The sequence below is a fragment of the Pteropus alecto genome, unplaced genomic scaffold (assembly GCF_000325575.1).
Source record: "Pteropus alecto unplaced genomic scaffold, ASM32557v1 scaffold185, whole genome shotgun sequence".
NCBI classification, from domain to species: Eukaryota; Metazoa; Chordata; class Mammalia; order Chiroptera; family Pteropodidae; genus Pteropus; species Pteropus alecto.
In genome coordinates, this window is record NW_006438088.1 from 305,936 (window position 1) to 333,033 (window position 27,098).

The 27,098-nt window shown below is 34.3% G+C and overlaps 1 protein-coding gene and 1 non-coding gene across 7 annotated transcripts in view; both read right to left on the reverse strand.

Annotated features, from left to right (window-relative positions):
* Positions 1-721: 721 nt before the first annotated feature.
* Positions 722-27,098, reverse strand: part of TAB2 (TGF-beta activated kinase 1 (MAP3K7) binding protein 2) — a 73,224-nt gene continuing 46,847 nt past the window's right edge. For 5 of the 6 annotated variants that reach the window (XM_025049237.1, XM_025049241.1, XM_025049240.1 and 2 more), the window contains 4 exons: positions 7,777-7,937; positions 7,473-7,566; positions 6,084-6,164; positions 722-2,951 (listed from right to left, as the gene is read on the reverse strand). In XM_025049237.1, the coding sequence (XP_024905005.1) occupies positions 2,809-2,951; positions 6,084-6,164; positions 7,473-7,566; positions 7,777-7,937 (479 nt within the window). In that variant the 3' untranslated portion in view covers positions 722-2,808. The remainder of the gene's footprint in view (positions 2,952-6,083; positions 6,165-7,472; positions 7,567-7,776; positions 7,938-27,098) is intronic. The other variant, XR_003047347.1, reaches the window with a different exon arrangement.
* On the reverse strand, positions 8,083-8,201 carry LOC112482571. Its single transcript, XR_003047357.1, has one exon. It is a non-coding gene; the product is annotated as a 5S ribosomal RNA (ribosomal RNA).

A 27,098-nucleotide genomic window follows, 5' to 3' on the forward strand; every position in this document is an offset into this window, starting at 1 on the left:
CCCTTTAAGAATCGAGAATGTCAGTACCTAAAAATAACTAGTGATGAGGAACAGAAGTCCATCTTTCCATCTAGGTTCTTAGTACCTGTAACTGAGTTTTAGTGCAGTTCCTGAAAGGTGGTCTCCGGACAGCCAAGGTGCCCAGGTCTCATATTCCCTGGCAAAGGGTATTTCTGTCCCACTAGGTTTAAAAGACCAATCAAGGCAAGGCAGGGTTTTCTACAGCGACATCATAAAGATGTCAGTGAGTGCTATTTTGCTCATTTCAAGCTCAGAAAAACTGAGTCATAATTTTTTGAAAATTGTTAATATAAAAGGTTCTCTTCAGGAGAAGCACCACCCTCCTCAGGCCCTAATACATTTTTTGAGAGAGCAAATATTAACTAAATGACTACTCGGGCTAACTGATCCAAGAAATCACATTTCTAACAATGGAGTAAACTTTAAAAACTCAAAAAGGAAAAACTAAAATAAACTATGGAAATAAAGCTATATTCATTTTTTCTTGCTCAGCTGAAACATGACTGCTTTCTTTTATCAGGTAAAAAGCAGCTTGGGGAAATTGATAAAATAATCCAAGAAATTCAGTTGAATATCATGATGTCATGAGAAGACTCTAGAGAATGAGTTTTCTCTGGTTTTAATTAACTATCAAATGTTCTGCTGGGGCATAATATATCTCCTCTTCCATAAACTTTAAAAACAAGTCACAAAATCCAAATTAGAATATAAGTTTTTTTAATTTTTATAAATAACTTATCTGTTACAAAGATAGTTTACCCAGCTAAATCACAAAACCATCAACTCAAGATATCCAAATTACGTTTTATTAATATAACAAGTAAAAACTGATTTATCGATCTTCACATAGAACTGCAGATGAAGCTGAAAAACAAGGCCTATTTTTAAAGCAAAATGCATCAAATGTAAGGGCTTTGGGTCTACTGTCTAATTAAGTAGGATTGTCATATTTCTTCCCATATACACAATGCAAAGCCTAAAAGTCAAGGCTTTGACATTCATATAGATCACCTGTGGTATTTTCATTTAAAAAATATCCATTTGCAAACATTTACAGTGGGTGACAGTTTACATTATCTCCTATATTTTGCTATATTTCAGCACTTCCCTTAGCCCCATTCTAAGCACTGATATATAATTTCATAATTTTGTCTTTTTAAATGCATACTGTTTTTTCTTGATTTCATTTAGTTATATACATTCCTGATCATCTGAATAATTATTTTCCTTATAAAAATATATCATCAAAATAAAGAGATGCTTGAGGTTGCTTCAGTGTTCAAGTTTGCTTTTTTTTCCAGCTTTTCTTCAGTTGTCCTAAATACGACTAGCCTTGTTTTATAAATACACATGATACTGCCACCAAGTCAGGTTTAGAAACGAACAGTAAAGCATTTAACTTCTCTCAAAATAAAAAAAAAAAAAAAAAAAAAAAGGGCTGTAGCTGGTTTTGAGACTGTACTTTCCCAAGAGCGATCTCCTGTGAAAGTTCTGTGGGACACCAGGTAGATGGAGCGAGTTTAACCTTGTTGCTGTCAGTGGGTTAAAAATATCTTTTGTTTTAAGCTTCCCTGTGGAAGATAAAACACTGTGTTGTGTCACCCACTGCTAAAGTCAGTATATAGTGTGACCTGGGCTGTAGCTGGTTTTGAGACTGTACTTTCCCAAGAGCGATCTCCTGTGAAAGTTCTGTGGGACACCAGGTAGATGGAGCGAGTTTAACCTTGTTGCTGTCAGTGGGTTAAAAATATCTTTTGTTTTAAGCTTCCCTGTGGAAGATAAAACACTGTGTTGTGTCACCCACTGCTAAAGTCAGTATATAGTGTGACCTATAGACTAAGTCTTGTAATATTTTCTGCAATTCCCTGTGCAGCAGCTGTATGTCTTCACAGAATATCGGCACTCATGAGGGCAACGTACAGAATAAGTAGAGGAAAGTTATTTTGTGCATAGTTTCATTTCATTAATGCTTTTTTATTTTAAGGCATTGGTTCTTTCAGGTAAGGCTTAAAAAGGGACATGATCGTGCTTAATCACTAAAAGGAAAAAAGAAAATTAGTTAACAAAAGACTATTACACTATACATATAGAAATATAAGAAAATAATAAAGGAGAAAAGAAATCACTTAAAGCAGACTCAAGAGATCTGTACAGTAGGAAAAGCTCTGGGATATTTCACTGCATGTTTGTACAGACAATGCATGCTGCTTTCCTCTTCATCTTTAGACCCTAGATGCTGGCTTCAGAGTGGAGACGTTTTCAGGGAAGACAAAGATGAGGCCAAGAGTACCACAGATTCGTGAAGTTCCTCCCCCATCCATTGGCACTATGCGGCAGCAAACAGTTTTTAAATAGTTAAACCTTGTTCCTTTTCTTCATGTTTGTAGTGTTTCACCGGAAGCTTTAAAAAAAAAAAGCCATCATTCCATTCCTTCCTCCTGTCAAAATTCAGTAGTGACATGAGGGGAAAAAGGTACTGGGAACACCTAGGCATCAACACATGGAGAATGATTCATAACGGGCTACTGGTTAACACTGTACATGGCTAGGCAGTGGGCAACCAAGTCTTTCAGCAGATTACCTTTCATGTGGTGAATTTCAACTGCCCGTGACATTAGACTGAGGTATTATTAGCTCTGTGGGCTGACATTTAACATTAGCACAACACCATCTTGTCACACCTTCGATCTGACAAAATCCTATGTAGCAGTGAAACTTTTCCCCTGATGACAGACTAGTTTCTTGAACTTCAGATGTGGTTTTATAGAAGATATAGGGCCTTTTGGCTCAGAAATGCCTTGGCATCTCACACTGTTCACAGCGAATTAAGGCTGGATGGTTCAAAAAGGTACAGGCAGTACAATTCCACTGAGCCCCCTCGTCATCTTCTGTATCTTGAATCTTTGGTGTTTTGATGGTGGACCTTTGATCTGTAAGGAAGCAAAAGAATTATTTTAGAAGCAAAAAATCACAAAGTCATAAATTACTGCCAATTTTAAACACTACTTGTACCGCACAGCATCAAGCCTTGCTTGTTAACCAAATGAAGCATCTAGCTGAAACTGACACACATGCTTGACCCTCACCAACCTCTATCAAGCAGGTACTTCTCTGCTGAGGAATAGCAACATGGATATGATGCAACCACCTCGTTATCTCCCTAAAGGGGAAAAAAGCATCATTTTCTCCAAATTATAGCTGGAGAAAAGGGAAATCAATTCATATGGTAACTGATAGCAAAGATTCCCATAATGTCACCTGAGACTGTGAAAAGGTGTCCTATTACAATACAATACTGACAGTGAATTTAAGTCTCATTAAAGTTAGAGTTTCATTTCCAACTGAAGTAATATTTACAATTCTGTTTTCTATTAGGCATGAAAGTTTTTGTTAAATGTTCTCTATCTGTGGAAAATGTAAGCCTTGAACAATGACACATATAAAATAAAAAGATGAACTAATATCTATAATCTTATTCAACTATACCTCAAAAACAGACCCTGGAGAAGTAAATCGGTATAAAAAATTTAGCATACTTTATTTCTCATTTTATTTTTAAATCGTATTTATTATGGAACAGTAGAAAGAACACTAGATTGAAAGCTATGAGGATGCACTTCTGCATCTGGCTCTGCTACTAACGCCTAATTTATTTGCTCTGTGATCTTAGATAAATCACATACCATCTCGGTTTAATCTTTCTTACTTATAAAATAAAGTTACTGCAGCTTTAAGAGGCCAATGTTCTAGAATGTTTGAATGAACAGAGGAATCTTAAATACAAGGAATAACTATATTCCTCCAATGTTGCATCTAAAATGAAATTACATTTATTGAACTTTTTTTTGAAGGGGGTCCCATTATAAATTTAGAATAGTATTCCTACAAATTAGTTTTGGGACATTTTAAAGTAAAAGGAGCATGCACTATTAGGTTTCTCCTGTCAAGGTTTAAAATTTAATGATTCAAACTATTAAAACAATGTATATTAATTTGCAAATTCCACCTACTAGATGGGAACTAAATGATACCTTTTCTGCTACTTTAAAAGACAAACTATTATATTTAATAGATGAAAATATAGGAAGTTTTTACAAAAAATTTAAAATAATTAAGTGATCGTTTGTATTGTATCTCTTTTGTAGCACCTTATTTACTGGTTAGTCTTAAAGAACATTTTATTGCAAAATTCCCAACTTTAGGCATTGGTCAATTTTTAGGCATTATGACAATTTTGCCACATGCATGAGCAACTTGAGGATATTATGTATATAGTAATATTTTTAAAATTGAATAATTTTAAAACAAGGCTTATCTAGGAAAAAATATTTGAAAAATCAAGGGTCTGACAATACTAGTTAGTATCCCCTAAAACACATTAAAATCAATACAGTTAAAAAAAGTTTAACTTTTTCTCATCGGAAATTATTTCACACTCTTTATAGAATACTTGTTTTAATTTGGGGATCCATCCTACTTACCAGAATTCTAGTCTCACTCAGGTGTTAGAAAACATTCCACCTGGCACATTTTTAGTAAAACTTTGTTTATCCTTTTTGTTTAACTACAAAGGTTTTTTAGATAGGGGGACCACTCACTCTATATTAACACTTCGATCTAGGCATCGTCTTCACTTTTCTTTTTAATGAAAAATCTCCAATGGTTTTCTTACATCTGCACAATCTCATTTGGCACTTAGAATTATAAATCTTTTTATTCGAGGTATTTGGAAACTAAACCACCATAATTGAAAAAAGAGGAAGTTACACTGCAAAAGATGGCTTGTAATTTCAGCTGTTTAAAAAAACTGCCTTGTGAAGGAGATCTGATTTTAAGAACTAAACAAACCTCCATTAGGGAAACTAGTAACTCTCCATTTTAGCCTTAAGGCAAAAATGATTGACCTGTTATTTCACCAAAAACAGCCAGCACACAAGCTTCCACCTTTCGTAAAAAAGCTTTTAAGTAATGATTTTTTTTCTTTTTACTATGAAAAATTTCAAACATATATACAAAAGTAGAGAGAATAGTAAAATAAACCCTTATCAAGACTGATCTTATTTATATCCCACCTCTCCGCTACCCTCAACACAGAAGTATTAAATTATGTTGAAGCAAAACAGGAATATTTTCATAAGAAAAATCCCAGTTTTTGAAAGAGTAAAATGATAGTGAGGCAACGCATTCAGAGTCTGAAACCTCCCCTCCGCTTATTCTAAGGAGGCAGCTATGCCACCGTTTTCTTTATTCCTTTATTCAATTAACACTGAACAGCATCCAGTGTTTGACTACTTGGTTACTGTGTCAAACGCCCTAATCTCACTTCTGCACCTCTGTAAGAACAGTTCATTATAATCCAGCTATGTTTAAAAACATGAGTTAAAAAAAAAAATGAAGATACAAATAGGCATAATTAAATTATATTTAAACAAAAATGAAAGAGTGACGAGAACAGGCTGCTGAATGAGAATGTTAAAATTCTTGTAACAAAACAAAGAATGAGTAACATACTTGGCCTTTCTTCTTCCCATTTCTATGTATTTTTTAATGCTTGGAGTAAAAAACCCACACACATTTTGACATTTCCTAGTTTGGAATGCAAATAGTCTCAGTTATAAATCAGTGATGTAAAATGACTGATAATTTTCAAAAATTATTCATCTGGAATTGAGTATTTGATTATACAGAGTCATGTATAAATTAAACAGGATACTCATAAAAAATAAACTTCCCTAAGGTATCTTCCTCATCATTTGTCTAAAATTATAAAGAATACTAGTGTTTGCACTGGATTATTTTGGGGCAGGGAGAGGGGTGAGATTCGCTATTCTGGGAGTGTGTGATGAATCCTAAGGACATTCATACTACTTTTTAAGAGCTAAATACATTACACTTTTGCATCTTCCCCAATCCCTAGCATATAAGTAAAAATAAATATCTTCCTAGTGAATCCGTCCAAGAATGCCAAAGTTTGCTAGAGTGGAAGTTTGCTAAAAATAAAATTTTCTAAAATCTTGTTTTTTCAAAATGTAACAGTTTTCACACTTAATGGATACACTAACCTTTGGGTTTTGGTGGCACGGGACCTACAAATCCAATATTGTCATAAAAGTTATGAATAGCGCTGGGATTAAAATGTGGTCCTGAAATATATAAAAAGTAAATATATCAATGTTTATAGCTTAAAAATATTTATTTTTTAAAAAGCAAATATTTTATTTCTAAAAAATAATCACAGAAATGCTTTTCATTTATTTTACACCTCTATTCTCAGATTATATGTAAGGATTTCAAAACAGCTGAGTAGGCATAATATAGTACTCACAACAGAGGTCTAAGTGGTAAATTGGGGAAGAAGTCATATGCTAGTAAGACAGTAATATAATTAGAACCAGACCCCTGTACTATGAAACAAATTAAAATAACTAAAAATTTAAGGATTTAAAATATAATTTTAAATGATCAAATGTGGACTTAAGCAACTAAATAGCTTGGCCCAAAGTAAGTATAAAAACCTTGCACTGATGTAATATAGAGGTTCAGATTTTAAACAAAAGGAACAAGTTCAGGACTATAGTTTCTAGACCAGCCCTAACTTTTTCTCTCCAAAGTTAAATTAATGTATTTTTCTATGAATATTTCAAGATAAATAGTTCACTGACGTTTTCAAATAAAATAAAACAAATCATCTTTCAGTTTAATGGATTCTGGCACAAAATCAAAAGTACAAGAACTTTTTTTGTTGGCTTCCTTCTCTTTCCTATCTTTTCCATTTTATATATCTCTATTATTTCCTTAACTTCAGAATTAGGTTTAAGTTATAAAATTTCCTTTTAATTGTCTATGGAACTGAATTAAATTTTAAACATTTTTTACCACAATAAGCAATGATTGCTTGTCAATAACAGCTCAAGTATAATAAACAAATTATTCTAATAATTTTATAAACCACTTTTTATTCTCTTCTCTATTTTGTCAATTAAGATAATGTCATTAGGGTGGAGGTGCCTTTTAAATTATGTTTTTAAAAGCATAATAATTGAAAGGTAAAAGAAAAAAAGGGAAATACAAAAAAGGTGTATGAGTACATATATTTTAATCCTAATAAATATTATTGTAACACATTCTACTAATACATAATAGCAATACTTTCCACAATACATGGGAGATACTAATCCTTGTCTTCCTTTAACACATGAGTAAAGCAGATTTGAAGGATATAAAATATATCGAATTACTCCTCAACCAAAAACATACTTTTTTTTGCGGGGGATGGAGGGTGGGAGGTGGGTAGAGGAAGACAGAAAACCCCAATAGTTCTTTAGCACTATCTGGCTCCAAAGCCAAATGTGAGACGGTAAGATTATGATTGATAAATCTGTTTTTCACCACAGGAAAAGAGTTGGTAAATTTATACAATGAATTTCAGCTGAGTATGCACTGAACTTTACCTCGGGCTTGAAAAAGATCAATTTCTTTGGTTAAGCAGTCAATGTCAATCTGGAGTTGTCTATTACAACTTCTCAACTGCTGCATTTCTTCGAGCTGAAAGATAATTCCACGTGAGAAGGATCTACATTGAATTCTCGTGTCATTAGTTAAGAAAGAGTAGAGTTTGGCAGGGGAAGGTAAGAAGAGAAAAACAAGTATGAATTAAGAACTTTTCAGAAAACTAGATCAAGCTTTTATACTTACGACATACCGCCTATTCTCATGTTCAAGCACAGAGGTCACAATAGTTAGAGAAAGACTTACTGAAGGTATCTGGGATATGGAATTCGATCTTTTCAGGCGCCTTCGAGTTAGATTATTTTCCATTTCATTGACCTCAGATTTTAGTTTATCCAGCTTTTTCTTTTGAACCTCAAGTTCTCTTTGAAGTCGTTCCATTCTGGCCTTCTGGTGTACCAATAGAGCTGTAATACATATTAGTGAATATGATGACCCACACCTTTAAGCAGCCTTGGGAAAACAAAACAATGAATAATATTTCTGTGACAAGAGTTTACCAGGAATCTCAAAGATACATTAAAACAAAAGATTGTGAGTTTTTTTTTTTTAAGCCTACAGCACCCGGTATTCCCAGATGGTCTCCCATCCAAGTACTAACCAGGCCTGACCCTGCTTAGCTTCCGAGATCAGATGGGATCGGGCTTGTTCAGGGTGGCATGGCCATAGACAAGATTGTGAGTTTAAATATTTAAAATTTCAAAATTTTAACTTGAAAATTATTTTAATTAGGTGGACAAATGTCACTCACTTTAACCTTTTTTTTTAGGGTTTAGATAAACCCACTTTATGCCAAAGACAGCATTTGTAGCCCATTACTTCTCTAAAGGCTCTAGTCTAGTCAATTAACTCACTACTATTTAATTCATATGTGATCTTCTGAAAGGATAAGCCCTTCTACTCCAAAAAGTCCAACATGTTTGGACTATGCATGTTATTCTAATAGGAACATTTTATAGATATTTTAGAAGGGAATGTGGGTTATGTTGAATCCATTTTGATATATGCAACAAATGAAACATTGATTTTAATCTACATGAATGTTCAAATTGCAGAGTAAAAACTATATACCATTTAGAGAAATCACACACATATGTTCCAATTACCTTTTGTAAAAATATTTTCCAAAGATTTTTCAAGAAAGAAAATAAGCAATCAATCTTGCAGCATGAATGATGAACTGCCTGGAAAACCTAATAAGGCATAAAAATTGACAAACATTCTTATGACCCATCCCTGCATAATATGAACCTTGTTTTTTAGGGTACTGGACTGAAAGTGAAGATACCTCAATCTACTTCTATATTCAGTCTGGTAGTGTATTCTAGAACCATAATTAGGGTGTGGGATTGGGGAAGCTGTTCGGCTCAAATACTTCACAATTAACTTTAAAAAGATTTTTCTTCCACAAAAAACTTGACACTAATAATCCACAGATTTTTTCCCTCTGTAATTTTCCTTATTTATTGGAAGAAACACATACAAGGGCATTATGTTTCAAGTTTTAAAAACAATGGCGAATTCTCAGAAACACTAAAATCCTGGTACCCTCTCTGCTAATTTTATATTCCGAGAACACAGGGAGGTCTTTCTGGAGGTCTGCATGTTCCTGGCTGAAAACCTGCTATGTCTCTGCACATCTATACCTACTCTAGCTTGTTCTGTCAAGCCTATGTTAATTTAGATTATTTTATTTGACTTGTGGAGTTTTATCCCTCTATTACCAAAATATAAGAATTCTGCATTAGGGTTTATTTATTCTCCTAAAAGATAAGCACGTGGGCTTTTATTTTTTGAGTGGGACAATAAGAGAAGAAAAAGTGAAGGCAGGAAGTGGCAAGTTAAAGTAAAACTAGGAGTAATATACTTTTCCTCATTTCTAAATTCCAATCACCTACCATTATATCTCAAATAGCATTAATTAGAAACTTGTTCAAATTAATTATTTTATTTAAAAGCAACATTTCTTAAAATTAATGCTAGAAATTTTCTCCCAAAAAGTTTTTTTTTTTTTTTTGCTAAATATGTAAAAGAAAATTTAAACACATTTTGATAGTGGTTCCAATGACTAAATGATGGTTTATGTTTATGCTGAAATTAGAAAACAAGATATATATTTGTGATATTGTTTAATATTATATGTGGAGAGAAACTGCAATCCACTTTATACCACACTTAAGTGATCATAATTTATACCATAAGGGCAGAGAGAGAGTTCAGGGTGAGATTATTACAACAATCAGTCCCAGGCTGGTGATTTCCTTTGGGAGCCTAGCAAAAGCAAATGCAAACTGCTCTGGTGACTGATTTCTACTACCAGGAGGTACTACTATGGAATCCATAAAGGAAAAATCCTCAATGAAGAGAAGTTCTCAGAAGAAAAGTGACCAAACAAGAAAATGATCTACCATGAGAATCAATGGCCTGAAAGGATCCCCCCACCGCCGACCCATTTAAAGATTACGTAACAGTCTGAAAGAAGCTATGGAAAAGTCTGTTTAAGATGATTATAGTGATTAAAAAACCCAAGAATATAACAAAAAAATAAGACACTGTGACTAATAGAATAGACAGATTTGGAAAAGTACCATAACCTCTTAAAATGAAAAACAGTTATTGGAATGAAAAAGCCAAACAGATAAACAGTAAATCAAATATAGTCAAAGACACAGTTAGTGACTTGGAAGATAGATCTAAGATTATTACCCAGTACACACAGAGATTAAGTGATAGAAAACATGAAAGAGGAATAAAAAAATCTCACATAAATCTGAAAAAAAAAAAAAAAAAAAAAAGAGTTCCCGAAAAATACAAGAGTGAATGGGGGAGGGGCAAAATTGGAAGAGATACTGCTGAAAAAATTTCCAAAATTGAAGAACTAATAGATTCCAGAAGATAGAGGGATAATCTGTTCACCTAAATTATCAAAGTATGGATGAATAAAGACATATCCAGATAAAGTCTGGGAGAATTTACCAACCACAGACTGCTGCTGAAAGAACTACTCAAAGAAATTAATACAAAAGGGATAAGATGAATAAATCTAAAAAAGGAAAAAGACCATGGTAGTGGGTGAGGCGGCACAGACTGTTTAAAACAAAGGAAAACTAAAATATTAGAAAATAACAAGAAATTGGACATATGAAGATCAGAGGGGAAGCATTCTGAGGTTTTGAACGTGTTTATGAAGAATACTTCCAACTGTTGCTAAACCAAATATACATGTTAAAGATTTAAGGATCACTAGTAGAGAATGCTAAATAAGATGCAGTTTCTAAATTAAAAGACTGAACAAATGGAAAATCAATAAAATTTGATTAAAACTTACATGGCAGTAAAGGAAGAGAAAAAGGGAAAAAACTGGAAAACAAACAAAAAATGATGGGAATAATTCAAATACATCAGTAATCACAATAACTACAATCTAATTAAATGTATCTATCTGTTAAGATGCAATAGATCAGCAGACTGGATTTTAAAAATTCAGCTATATGCTATTTATAAGAAACACTTAAAACATAATTCACTAATCCATTCTTAATACACCTAGAGCCTATTACGTGTCAAACACTGTTGTAGGCACTTGGGAAATGAATGAACAAAACAGGCAAAAAATCCCCTGCTAGAGCTTATATTACAGAGGTGAGGGGTAGGGGTGGTGTAGGAACAAGGCTCTAAATAAGGGGTCAGCAAACTATGGCCCATTAGCCAAATGTGACTTGCCACCTGTTTTGTGAATAAAGCTATAATGGAATATGGCCGTACTCACTGTTTATTGTCTATAGCTGTTTTTGTGTTATGGCAGCAGAGTTGAATAGTTGTGACAGAAACTGCATGGCTTGCAAAATCCTACGTAATTTATTATCTGTCTGGCCCTTTATCAGGTCATGTGGAAACTTGTTGACCATATCAAGGATTCTGAGTAAATGGGAACCCATCACAGCACAGTAAGCGTCAAAGTAAAAGGATAAAAGTGAAATAATATATTTTGCACTTCAGGCACCACTCTAAGAGACAAAAAGTAAGAGTAGCCAATTGCTGGAGATACTTGGAGACTTTGGTGCTCTAAAGGCAACGACAAAACCCAAACTCAGCTCCACTCCCAACTAAATCTACTCAACCTCTCAGACTAATGATCTGATAGAAAAAGATGTGTTCTCGTTTATGGATGTAAATATCATTTACCTCAGTCTCTTCTATTTTTTATTTTGTACACAATATTTGGCATTATGAAACACAAAGAAAAGCAAAAGAAAAATCTAACTTATAATCAACAGAGAAGACAATCAAGAGAACCATATTCAAAGGTGATCCAGATGCTGTAACTGACAGGGAATTAAAAAAAAATATGACTAATATATTTTTAAAAATCTAGTTAAAAGGTAGACAACATGCAGGAACTGATGGCTAATTTGAGAAGAGAGATGGAAATTATTAAAAAAAGAGTCAAACGCTAGGAAAAAAATATTGTATCAGAGATAAAGAATTCCCTCAACGGACTTTCCAGTATAGTGGATACAAAAGAATCAGTGAACTAGAAAACAGAAATTACCCATTTTGAACACAAAGAGAAAAAGTAGAAAAAAGAACAAGGCATCCAAGAGGTGCAGGACAATATCAAACAGTCTAACGCATATTATCTGGTGAAGGAAAAGAGAAAAACGATGCAGAAGAAATATTTGAGGAGATAATAGCCAAATATTTTCCAAAATTAATGAAAGACAATAAACCACAGGTCCAAGAAGCCCAGAGACCTCCAAATAGTATTAAAACAAAACAAAACCTAGACATGTCATAGTCAAACTGGTGAAAACTAAAGATATGGAGAAAATCTTGAAGGCAGCAAGAGAAATTTTAAAATTTACATTATCAGGCAAATATAAAACTGAAGGAAAGCCAGTGTAGCGATACTCATTTCAGGAAAAAAAAATTAAAAAAAAAAAAAAAAAAGACTTTAGGGCAAAAATATGTTATGAGATGAAGTTTCTTTACTTAATGATAAAAGAAAAAAAATGCTAGCATACAACTCTCATTCTGTATGGAAAACCATAAAAAATTCTAATTTATTTTCTAACTAATGTACATCTGAGACCATAATTCCAGGACAGGAGTTTAACATTTTCTCAGTCACAGATAGCTTCCTTATTAATTCTCAATACTATATTTCTTAATGTTTCTATCAAAATAGGAAAATGTAAACCACAGAGCCGACAGCTTCACAGATGGTCAATAGTAGTGGGAGATAACTTTTGGCAACAGGCAGAAATCTGATTCAAAAAAGACAGGAGAAATGAAGGAGCCACAGATGCTGACGGTGTTGTTGTAGGGATGTTCTGAAGTTAAAGAGTAAATTCTTAAAACTGTTTTTTAAACAAAAAATATTACATCCTTGGGGATTCACAAAGAAAGGAGTTTTTGCACTGGTTAAAGATGTGGCTTGCCTTTGGGAATAAAGGAAAGGCATCTCTTATGATTAAGGGAAGCCCTAAAGCAAAATACTGTGAATCCACTATCTAGAATTTATTTAAGAGGTATTCCTTTCTCATGAAAACAAAACCTTAGCGTTATAATGACTATATTACTTAGAAATGACAAACCTAATTTGTAGACCATTCAGGATCTCTTTTGATCTTATATGCCTGTTAATTATAATCAAGCTAAAAAAATACTCTGAATGTAGTAGAAAAAGAGATATGATCTCTATTTTTTAGGAATTATTTCTTCTTCATGCCTCAATTTTTATGTGTCTGGTTCACTTTTCATTTGTGGTTTGGGATTCTGAGATAGGAATCTGAGAATAACGAATTTTACAAAAAAATAGTGTCGAGGTGAATTTCTAAAAATTACTATGAAAATTCAGCCAAAATTAAACTCTTTGTGTGCAATTCTAACCTTCACTGTACAAAATATTACAAATACACATCCATTAAGAAACATTATTGAACTCATAATGAAGAACAATAATTATAGCATTTATTTACGAAGATACTTTTGCTCTGATCAGCCTCCACTAACTGAAAGAGGGTTAGGTACTGACTGGGAACAAAGAAACATGACAATTATTTTTCCAGGGTCTTAAAGAAGGGGATAGCATAGAGAGAGAGTTGGAAACAGGCTTACAAAAATGAGGGCTGCACTTGTGGGGTGAGGCTAGAAAATTCCACCTCTGTTATGGGGAATGACTGTGAACAGGGATGTAAGGAATCCCTTGGACTCTTTTGGGTTTTGTTTCTTTCTTTTGGCATACGAAGAAACTGTTATACACAAAATCATACCAACTACACATATAGATCAATTAAACTCATGCACACCTAGTAATATGTACTTTACAGAGAAGAGGTGATTTGTTACAGACTCCAGTGGGTAAGCTGAAGGAAAAATTCTCCTCATTCCTGTTATTTACACATAGACTAATATGTACTTAAAAAGCCAGGCTATGAAGAATCACTTATATTAGCCAGAACTTTTGTTTAAAGACAGTTGACTAAGCATTGTATTTATATATATTCTGCCTCCTAAAACCCCATGGAAATGACAGAGGACTATCACTGGTACAGTCCAACAGGGATACAACAGGAAGAAGACAATTAATAGACAAGATATTTCAGCAAGTTTCTGAAGACTGAGAACAGATGAAATGGCATAGACTAATGGAGGGTGAGGAAAGCTACAGTCTCATAGACAAGGAGGGCACTGCGGACAAAGAGGCAGAACTTGCCCTGCAGAAACCTGAAGAGGCTTTTGAGAATGCAGGTTAACAGGAGGTAGAAGTGAAGAATGTGTAAGAAAACAGGGGCTTAATGGGAGGTCTGTGGAAGTCAACCTCTCCCCATCCTTTAGAAGAAACTGTATGTTTATTCATAAGGCTTCTCCCTCCCACCTCCAACACACACTTCTTAAGCTGGTCCCCATATACATAAAATACTTGGTGGTGATGGCAGAGTGTTCTCTTGTAGCAGCTGGCTCCTATTTTTCACAAACTGATGTCGGCCAAGTGACAAATCTCACTTTCTTACACAGGGCTTTCAGTTAGCCTTCACAGTCCTTCACTCTTAAATACGAATTAATAGTCAAGGATCACAACTGAGGAACATCTGACACGAGAAAGATCAAGATAAACAACAGAAAGACTAAACCCAGATTAAGTAAAGATAATTTAGGAGATAGCCAAGAACTTAAATTCTAATAAATGCCATTAACAGATTTGAGACAATAATGCACCCATAAAACAACAATCTGCTACGAAAAAGGAACCAGAGAACTAGCTCTTAGAAATTAAAAAACATCACTGCTGAAATGAAAATTTCATATGAGTTGAAACAAAAATTAATTGTAGAATGGAAAGACAAGGCAGTGAAATATACTGAAGATATGACAATGCAAAATAAATAAAAAGTTGGCCCAGGATACTAAATAGCTGAATACAAGAAGTTCTAGAAAGAGGCTATGGAGAAACTGGGAATCAGAGTGGGATTTCCATGACGAAAGAAAGAGAACACTAGCCTTTAAATTGAAGAGGTCCACTGAAGGCGGAACAAGGATATTTAAAAAAAAAAAAAAAAAAAAAGCCCTACACCTAGACACATCATTGTGACTTTATTTAGAAGCAATGTACATAATATACATAGAACATATATAAATATATGTATACAAATAAGTATACCTTGATAAAATGAAAATAAGATCCTATTATATCCACGTTAAATCACAAGGTCTGGTAAAAGACTGTGCTGCAGTTTCATTTGTGATAAAGCACTGAACAACTATTTCAAGAACTTACATATTATTACTTTGTATTTAAAAACCATTATCAAGCTAAGAGAAGTTCCTTGCATTTCACACTTGGAAAAATTCAGCATTTTAGATTTTTCATTATCAAATACATCTCTCAATTAAATCTCAAGCTCGTTGGGTAAACACTGAATTCAGTTTTGTACTACCTGCACCTGGTATCTAGTATTAAACCTTGAAAATTATAGGCACTTGATAAATATCTATTAAATAATGACAAAGTCTCCTTCAATGTTTAGAATTAATATTTTGTATTTAGTAAAATTTAATGTTTTGAAATATGGCAAGACTTTTAGGTTGCTGACTTTGCAGGGAGGTGGCTTTTTTATATGCTAGATCTAACAAACAAATAAGTAATATATTTAATATCTCTATCATACACTGACTTCTTTGGTTTTCTAAATTTGCCTATCTACTTTGTCTTCTTAAATAGACAAAAAAGGAGGAATAACAGGTAGAAAAAATTTTTTAGTACCTTTTAAATCCTTTCAGTTAAAATTAAAATTTAATGCATAAAGATAATTTAATCATGCAACTCCCTCTTGTGGTTGTTAAAATAATTATTAGTTAATTTAAATATTGGGACTCTTAAACACTCCAATAAGTATACTAAATGATATTTTATACAGTAATTTCAGAAAACTTAGTCTTTACTAACTTTTGTCAGCTTACAATGAACAATGAAGATAATTTGTTACTCAACTTTACTTGTAATTAGAAAAACACACCTGAAGTTCCAGACGGTGTAAGTTTTACTAATTTTAGGCATTCTATAGTGTAAATATCTTTCTCCAGAAGTCAGAGTATGGAATGTGCATACTGAAAAAATACTTTTGTCACTGGAAAATGTACTAGGTATTCATAAAGACAAAGATCTTAAGCTTACTAAAAAAAAAAAAAATTGCCATTAGAAACATAATAGGTATTTAAGTTTTTGTCTGTCATAACAATTTTATTTGCCTAAGTCAGGAATGTGCCTAAATCATTGTATCTAAAAGGTACAATGCCAGCTTCTAAAATAAATCGAGATTTTTCTAGACTGTAACTGTTGACATCAGGGATATCTGTTTTATACATCACTGTATAATTATAGTCACTTATTTGGTGATTGAGTCACAAGATTTAGAGGTGGCAATTACTCTTTACTGATGTTTCATCTATCTTGCCATTTTAAGGTCAGTTTGAAACCAGATCTTGCAACAGTGCTAGAACTGGGCCTGTAATTTGGGCAACAAACATAACAAGAAAACTGAGAAATGATGCTTAAATTCTGTAACTACCTTTTAAAAATTTAAGCTGTTTACACATTACTATTAATGATAGATGAGTATGGGGCCTCTGCTTGATAATACTTTGTTGGCATTTATTTGTATATAATTAAGATGCTGCGTGCAATCTTACAGCATTAAAGTATAAACCTTGTCTAAAACTTTTGTTTTCAGAGAAAAAGAAAACTGGGGCCTAGAGACATCAAAGGAGTCTCAAAGAAATACGACTGGATTCACAATTACAGGAACTGGGGATGTTTACAGCTTAGAACGGTTTAAACTTTAAAAGGAAATATGGTAGCTATTTTCAAGTTTTTGAAAGAATGCCACATGAAGAGAAATGAAGCCAGTTCAGTATGAGTTTCAAGGCGTATCACTACAACTAAAGCGAAAATGTATACAAGATTTGTTCTTTTTTCCATATCTTGGAATGGAGAACTTTAAATAAGACATAAAACAAAACCCAGAAGCCATAAGGAAAAAAGACTGATACGTTTAAATATAAAAAAGTAAAAAAAAAAATTATAAAACAAAAAAAATTTATTGTCCAAATTAAAAAAAAAAAAAATCAGAAATGTTGCCAAAAATGCTATTTATAAAATTGAGGAAAAAAGAAATATTCTACCAGTTTATACTCTGGTAGAAGAATCTCTTTAGAGAGTCTCAAAATTAAAACTGGCAACATGTACTGTGGCAGTCATTGATGTTCTTCACCAAATATTCCTGGCCCTCTGCCTTCCAGGGATAGCAGAACCCCCTTATCTGCAGTTTGTTTTCCATAGTTTGTTACCCTTGGTCAACCGTGGCCCAAAAATATTAAACGGAAAATTCTAGGAGTAAACAATTCATAAATTTTAAATCGTCTGCCATTCTGAGCAGTATGATGAAATCTTGCACTGACCCACTGAGATGCGAATCATCCCTTCATCCAGCATCTCTACACAGTAGACGCTCCCTGCCCTTCGGTCCCTGAGTGGCCCTCTCAGTTATCAGAGCAATTGTCCCGTTATCACAGTGCTTGTGGTCAAGTAACCTGCATTTTACTTATAAATGGGTCCCAGAGCACAAGAGTGGTGATGCTGGCAATTACCACTTCACAAGGAAGCTGTAAAATGCTTCCTTTCAGTGAAAGGTGAAATTTCTCAGTAAGAAAAGTTGTATGCTGAGGCTGCTAAGATCTAATGGTAAGAATGAATCTTCTATCTACGAAATTGTGAAGAAAAATTCGTGCAAGTTTTCTGTCACATTTTAAACTGCAAAAGTTATGGCTGCATGTATGATAAGTGCTTAGTTAAGATGGAAAACGCACTGAATTTATGGGTGGAAAACATGAACAGAAAATGTGTTACGATTAATGGCACTGTATTGTGCCACAAAGCACTGAGCCTATACAAAGACTTCAGCAAGGGATCCCCTGAAAAGGGTGACACACCAAGCCATTTACTACAAGTAAGGGATGGTCAGATTCACGAATAGAGTTGAGCTGAAAAATATAAAAATTATGGTGGGGGAGGGGAGGAAGAAAGGAAGAGGGGGAAGAAAAGAGGGAGACCACATTCACATAACTTTTATTATAGTATATATTGTTATAATTATTCATTACATTATTGTAATTTTTTACTGTGCCTAATTTATTAAACTTTATCACAGATGTGTACGTATAGGAAAAAAAACACTGTACATACAGGGTTCGATACTATCCGTGGTTTCAGGCATTCACGGGGTATCTTGGAACCTATCCCCCACCGATAAGGGAGAACTACTGTATATGGTAGAACTGAGCCTCTCCATTCTGTCTGAATTAGGTGTGGCTAAGTGACTTGTCTTAGCTAAAGAGCAACATGTGCTGGGGCAGAAGCCTAAGGAGGCAGTGCTGATTTGCTGTACTTCCTTTGTCTTGCCTCAACAATCACGGAAACAAGAGACTGAGCTTTCCTCAACCTGGGTCCCTGAGTGAAGATGATATAGAACAGAGCCCACCGCTAATCTACAAGGGCAAGTGAGCTAGAAATAAACCTTTGTTGTTTTAAAGACAGTTTGTCACTGCAGCATAACCAAGCCTAAATGATACATCTATCAAAATTAAAAATACACATATCCTGTGACACAGCAGTTCCACTCCTAGTTATCGCTTCTGCCAACATACTTGGACATGGGCACAAGTATGTATATACACAATTTTTACTGCAGCAGTATATAAAAGCAAGACTCTAAGGTCTATCAAGAAAGGACAGGTTAGAGATTATAGTACAAAATACTATGCAGCCATTTTTGAAAAAAGCAGATCTATATTTGCTGACCTAGAATACTCGACGAGATAAAAAGGAAAAAAACTGATAATGACAGAGAGCAAAATACTATGCTCCATTTGTATAAAAAGAGATATAAATACACACACATATATGCTTGATATACAATTTCAATTTCTAGAAGAACACAAAATGAACAGTTCGTAAATACCTACTGGTTGTCTCTGGTGAGGGAAATTTTTTAATACATATACTTTTGTTCTGTTTTTATTTTTTTTTAAACCAAGTATACATAGGAAAATATTTGCGTGTAATACAATTTAAAAGTGACAATTCTAAAATTTATATGAAATAGCAAGATACCCCAAATATCCAAAATAATCTTTAAAAAAAAAAACCAAAAAAACCCCAAATGACTTATATGTCCCAATTTCAAAACTTACTACAAAGTGACAATAATCAAAACAATATAGTACTGCCATAAGGATATATGTAGTACTGGCATACAGATCAATGAAAAAGAATTAAGAGTCAGGAAATAAACCCATGTGTTTATGGTCAACTGATTTTCTACAAAGGTGCCAAGACCATACAATGGGGAAAGAAAAAGTCTTTTCAACAAATGGTGCTGGGACATCTGGAGAGCCACGTGAAAAAGGATGAAGTTGGACCCTTACCTCATACCACTGTATAGAAATTAACTCAAAATTGATGAAAAGACCAAAATGTAAGTGCTAAAAATATAAAACTATTAGGAGAAAACATAGGGGTAAATCCTCAAGACCCTGGATTTGGCAACTGATTCTTAGATATGAACCCAAAAACATGAACAATGAAAGGAAAAACAGATAAATTGTACTTCAGCAAAATTAAAAACTTTTGTGCTTCAAAGGACGCTATCAAGAAAGAAAAAAAGATAACTTATGGAATAGGAGTTATTGCAAATCATTAAGGGAGATACATCTAGAAGGTACAAGAACTCATACGATTCATAAAAAAAGGTAAATAACCCAATTAAAAAATAGGTAAAGGATATAAATAAGCATTTCTCCAAAGGAAATATACAAATGCCAATAAGCACATGAAGTGATCTTTGACATGATTAACTATCAGAGAAATGCAAATCCAAACGACACCACTTTATAGACACTAGGATGGCAAGAATCATCCTAGTCAGACAACAGCAAGTGTTGTTGAAGACATGGAGAAATCAAAACACTCATACACTCCCAGTGGGAATACAAAATGGTGCACCCATTTTGGAAAATAGCCTGGCAGTTCCTCAATGGTTAAACGCAGAACTACCATATGACCCAGCAATTATACTCCTAGGTATATACTTAAGAGAAATAAAAACAAATGTCCACAAAAAGGTGTACATGAATGTTTATAGCAGCATTATTGCATTATTCTTAATAGCCCAAAGGTAGAAACAACCTAAATGTCCATGAATGAATGAATGAACAAAGAAAATGTATATCTCTACAATGGCATATCATTTGGCCATAAAAATATGAACTACTAACACATGCTATGAACCACTAAACATGGGTCAACTTTTAAAAAAGTGAAAAAACCCATTACAAAAGACTATATATTATGTAATCCCATTTATATAAAGTGCCCAGAATATGTAAATCTACAGAGGCAGAAAGTAGATTAGTGGCTGCTTAGAACAGAGGGTGCGGGTAATGGAGTAGGGAGGTGATAGTTAAAGGGTATGCAGTTTCTTTATGAGGTGATGAAAATGTTCTAATATTGGTTGTGGTGATGGTTGCACATATGTGACTATACTAAAAATCACTGATTTGTACATTGTAAATGAGTGATTTGCATGGGATGTTAAATCTAGCTGTCAAAATAATGACTCAAAAATTTTAAAAAGTAAAATGAAAAATATTTGTACATACTGAAATGCAATGATCTTGAGACATGTTAAACAAAAATGTGTAGTGTATATCCCAGTATATACAGTAAACGGTAGTGTATACTTATACTACATATATTATCAAGTATATATAACATATAATCCTACATATGTATGCATATTCATATATGTATAGTGTGTTCCCATTAATAAAAGTGTGTGTGTGTAATTATAAAGGGAAGGAGGATAAAAAACTACTAATGGAATTACCTCTGATAGTTAAATGGTGGGAGGGCTGGGGGAACAGGTCAAGGGTTGAAAGGAGACACATTTTTATTGTATTTTCTGTTTTTTAGGGTTAGAATTTCTATCATATGCATGTTATTTTCATAATACTTTATAAAGAGATCAGTTTAGTACAGGATATAACTAGTAAGCAGAGCTCTACAAAAATAATGTGCTACCTTAGGAGGCAGCTTGTTTCTCATACGGTATTCACGTATAGGATGGATTTACACTTGATAGGGATCCTGGAGGACCAAGTGTTAGATGGGTGAGTGGACTGCATAATCTTTGTTGCAGAATTCTAGATGACTTTCAAAGTCTCTTCCAACCCTGAGATTTCTTCCAAATTTAAAAAATTGTTAGTTTTTAGACTGTGGAAAACCTGAGAAATAGGGCAGATTTGAAAAAAAATTCTGTAAGTAGTTTAATGTCAATTAAGCTTAGTTACTGAGTTAATTATATAATGTGATTTCAATGTCAACACAGTGAAATCAATGCTCTAAAAAAGACATTTTGAACCAGCAGATGCATAAAGTCAGAGTGTAAATAACATAAATATTTTTCCTTTTAAAAAAATACCTAGCCCTCTCAATTTTTATCATGATTAGTATTTTTATTAAATATTGTTAAACAGAAAGGTGTTGTGATTTAATGGGAAGCACTGGTAAAAAATGACAAGGAAGAGAAATACAAAGTCCAAGAAGCCAATTTTAATCTTATAATTTTTCTTATTTGTATTTCTACTTTAAGTTCAAAGGCTGCTCCTTCATAAATATAACCGAAAAAAAAAAAACAAAAACAAAAAACCAGTATTACAGCATCATTAAAATGTTTATAACTTCTTATATGATTTTTAAAAAAACAATGTAGTTTATCAGTTAGAGCAATACCACAGATGGATTTCTGTAGAGATAACAGAGAATGAGACATTTTTGGAAGCAATGTTGGTTTTCTAAGAGCCTCTGGCTATTACAACAAAACAGAAAGCAGGCCTTTCCCTCCAATCCACAAAAATTGGTTTAAATGCGGGAAGCATTTATTCTCCATAGAAGTCGTCAGCATTACAAAAAGCATAGTTCTATGAATGGAGGAAAACACCAGAAAGTTTCAGAATACAGTAAATGATAAAGAATTTACTGGCACTTTTCAGAAATTAGGTATAGTCAGGTGGTATGACTCAAGGGGGAAAATGTAGCTAGCTAGCCGGCCAGTGTCCTACCACTGGTAAGCAATTTCCATTTCAATATTTGTTCTTCTTGTAAAGTAAGAGTCTTCTTCATATCTATAGACTTTAAGCTAAAATTTCTCTCTAACCTAAATTTGTTTTTCCTATTTGGCACTCATTTTTGTCTCTGATTCCTGTGGTACTTTAAAGACTCTAGTGTAATTTATTTCCCTTGGGTGGTGGTGGCAGACTGGGTGCTGAGATGAGCATGGTCCTGGTGGAAGTTTCATTAACTTACCTCTTTTTCTTCTCCACATTCTATAGCAGAGGGCATATCAAACAATGTACCTTTTATGAGCATAAATTCTTGTTTTTGAAATTTTTATTGTAGTATTTTTAGATTTCAAATGTTAGACAAAATATAAACAAAAAATAATGCCTTTTGGTTACCAAATTTATTTATGTATGTTCCCTCCTCAATTTGAGGAAATATTTTCCTATGATTCTAGTACTTGGCTCAACTTATTTTTCTACTCTGAAACAGTATGTTACAGGAGATTTAGAAAGAGTAATATCACTGCAGGAGGCAGAGGTTATTTGTTTTCTCATTATCCACAGCACACAAATTAGAGTTCAGAAAATATGCTTGCTTAAAGATCAACATCACCCCCATTTAGTACTGTAGTGAGTGCTGTATAAACTGTAAGGCATCACACACGTGGATGTTAGCATCATTAAAGATGCATTTTTTTAGGGAAAAATAATCCTTTCATTTGATTAGAACCAAGTCAAAGAAACATGAGAAAAAAATTTTGTCATTGGATGATACATAAATCTAGGTCAATATCAGTTCCATAAGTGAACAGAAGAAAACAAGACGAAAGGTTGCAGAACTGCACCCACCCAATAGTGTGGACACACACAGGTGATACCACGTTACACAGCCATTTGAATGTTAGGAAATTCCGTATGTATGTCGGCATGTTTAAAGAAAGTGATCATGGCTGTCGCAGCTATCCGAAGGCTGTTAGTGAAGAGAAGTAATCTGAGTGGCAGATTCTGGAGAACCCGATTTTTTGGTAGGCTCACATTATTTTTCTTTTTTTACTTTCAGGTGCCTTTATAAGGCGCTCCCTATACCTACACCCAGGGTATCTGTTTGACTGTTTCAAGTTATTTCTAATTATATCTACATATTGTGATTTATTTCTCTATAGCTGCCTGTTTTTATTTATTTTTATTGAGTGATCTTTCAGCTCCCTAATTCTCAAATTGTGGCACATGTGCCCCCATAGTGGTGTACTGGGGGTATATGAAGCTACAAGATAAACCTGAAGCATCTTTCCAGAGAGTTTCTTTTGAAAGTCTAGAAAGCCATTACAGAGCCTGGTTATGAGTGTTATGGGTCTGTTGTCAACTTCCTAGGTTAGAATCTTGACTCTGCCACTTGCCCTTTGGCAAGGTACTTTAACCTATCTGTTCCTAAGTATTTTAACCTGAAATTAGGAATAATACTAATGCCTACTTTATAGTTGGTTGAGAGAAATAAATGGGCATTCAGAACAGGGCCTAGCACACAGAACATTTTATGCAGATATTAGTTATTATATATCTTAATATTAGATTATTCATTTCCCCTCTTGAGCAGATATAAGCAAGGATGGAAAGACAAATGCTGGGAGTGGATTTAGATAGAAACAAGGGATCACCTCAATGAAAAGGTGACTTCTGAGTAAAGACCTTAAGGGAGTGAGGGAGTTAATTCTGGATTCTGGGAGAAGAGAATTTCAGATGGAGGGAACAGCAAGTACAAAGGCCTTAAGGTGTACCTTCTACGTTTAAGCAATAGTAAGAGGCCAGTAGGGCTGGAACAGAGTGAGTGAGGGGGTGAGTAAAAGGAAGTGAGATGGGGAGGGGCAGCAGATCAGGTAAGGCTTTGTAGCTTTCACTCTGAATGAAACAGGCAGCCATCATGTGCAGAGGAGTGATATGATCTGACTTAAGTTCTATAACCATATCTGTAGAGCTGAAAGAAGACCACAGGGAGGCAAGGGCAAAGCAGGTAGGCTACTGCAATAATCTGCTTGAGAGATGATGGTGGCTGGGCCCGGAGTGGTGACAACGGAGGTTGATAAAAAGAAAGAATTCTTGATATACTTGAAAGGTTAGAGGTGACAGGATCTACTGTCCAATTAGATGTGAAATGTGAAAGAAAAAAGTCAAGGGTGATTTTGAAGTTCCTGGCTTAATCATTAAATAAAAGTTAAGTTGCCATTAACTGTGATGGAAAGATTGATCACAGAAAGAGAAAGCTGGGGGGAATGTCAGAAGCTGTTTCAGACATAGTAAACTTTAGATGCCCAGTAAACATTCAAATGGAGATGTTAAGTAGGTAAATAAACTGGCTTGAAATTGAGGGAATAAGTCCAGGTTAGAGTGACAAATGTGGGAGTCATACAGTCATGGGTCACTTAATGGGGATCTGCTCTGAGAGACGGGTTGTTAGGTGATTTCATCATTCCATGAACATCATAGAGCGCACTTAAACAAACCTAGACAGTTAAGACTACTGTATATCTAGGTTATATGGTACTATATGGTATAGCCTATTGCTCCTAGGCTATAAACCTGTAGCGCATGTTACTGTACTGAATACTGTAGGCAACTGTAACATAATGGTATTTGTGAATCTAAACACAGAAGTTGCTCGATAAAAATAAGGTATGATAGATAAATTGTGTATGAATGCTGGGGAGGGGCTAGGGGAGGGCTGTGTAGGGAGGTACCATCAAGAGGAGGGAGCGAGGGAGGAGAGGGAAGGAAGAAAAGGGGAAAGGGAGAACAGAGATCAAAAGAGATAGAGATAAATCATGAAACTAGAATTAATAAAAGGGAGGGGTGGGGAGGGAGGGATGGAAGGAGAGAAAGAGAGAAACAGGACTGGAAAGAAAGACAAAAAGAAATGAAGAGAAATGAGTATGTGTGCATGAGTGTGTGAGTGTGTGTGCAGGGGTGGGTATGAGTGGGCTCCTGGGCTCCCCTCCTTTCTAGCCCTCTTCCCCTCTCTCTCCCTAACCAACTCTGGGTCCCAGCCACAGTATGGCTCAGGTGAACAACATGCTAAGCCTCCTAATTTATTTAAACCACCCAAAGCTAGCAGTAAATTCAACGTCTCAGGTCCAGCCTTTTCTTAGAACACAGCAACAAATTTTTTGCTTATAACCCATTCCTATGGGACCATGTATATGTGGCTCAGCCCTGACCAAAACGTCATTATGTGGCCTAAGACTATATTTTAAGTCATAAGGCTGAATGAACAAAATGTCTCACTGAGGAAAGGGTGCCTAGCTGTGGGTGCGAATGCTGCTGATAAAAATATCAAGGAAGATGAGAGCTGAAAGACCCCTGGGTTTAGCGACGATGCTGTCGATGATGACCTTGACAAGAGCAGTGTTGATGGACTGCAGCGAGAACATCCTGACTGGACTAGATTCAAGAAAGAATGGGAGAGAATGTGGGGATAGCAAGTTTAAGCAATTTTATTTCCACAGGTCAGTTAAATATAAATATCTTATGCCTAATATAAAATTTCCCTTATAAAATTATCTTTCAAAAAATTTACTCTTCATTTAACAATCAGCAACTCTCCAAACATAGGAAATCTGCTATTTTGATGGAAAGAGAGTATAAGAAAGAGGATTTCAGCGGAAGAATAGGGACAAAATACCACGCAATAAATAATGGTATATTAAAATTCACATACTGCTGAAACCAAACAAAAATGGTCCCAGTTTAGTGACGGATACATGGGGAAAAAAAAAAAGTTTTAGCACAATTTCTAGTGCAATTAGAATCACACATGGTCCTTTAAAACACACATGGGCACACGTGTACATGCACACCTAGGCTTCACCACTCACAGATTCTAAATGAGCAAGTTTGGGCTGAGCCCTGGCAACTTTTATTTTTTGAAAGCTCCATAGGCAATTATGGAATCTGAAAGCATCATAGCTCAGCTTAGGTTGAGAATTATTAGAATATAATTGTTTAAAACATAAAATAAGCCCAAACGATCAAGCTCCTCTAAGAAACTCAGCAGCAAATTCACCATTTTTAGAAGTTTTAAAAAGGACAAGTGGTACTAGCAGTAGCAGGGGCTGCATGCTGCATGGGGGTGATGAAATAGTATTTTCCAACCTATAATACGTGGAACAATTCATTGGAGATACAAAGATGACTAAGACAGGCTGTTGTTACTCTAAAGTACTCACAGTTAATCTACAAACTTGCTTCAATATTCAAGAAAACACTTATCCTCCACTTTCTTATCTGAATGAATTTAAGTTTCCTACCAAAGATTGAGCAACTTAAGGGGTCAGATAAAATATCACATGATAGAAATTATCTCTACTTGAATATATATAATTGCTGATTTCAGAAAAAGATACTCAAGTAAGCTAGATTTAAAACTAATGTTTTTACTGACAATTCTAAATAAGGAGGTTGCATTAACTTATGTTTAAGGGAGGTTGAAAGAGACAGATATTAAGAATAGGATTCAAATTTCTCTTTAAGTCTCGGACTTGTGGTAATTTAGACTTTGATATAAAATACGACTAACAACATCGTATTAGAGAAATGAAGAGAATTCTACTGGTCCAAGAAGTCGGATTTACTACATTAGACCATTAATCTCTTATTAAAATGTTACGAATTTTTATTTGCAGAAATTTTAAGGAGAAAGTAAGCATCACCACAGGTTAAAACAGTAACTGAAAAAAACATGTTATAAATGTTAAGAAAACCAACCAACCAGAGATGACTATTCTGAACATCTGATAACTCTATCAAATTTTGAGTTATACCATAATAAAACTGAAATTCAAAATGTCTGAATACTTGCAAAGGTTCTTGAAATATTTTTTAGGGCAACATTTAAAAGA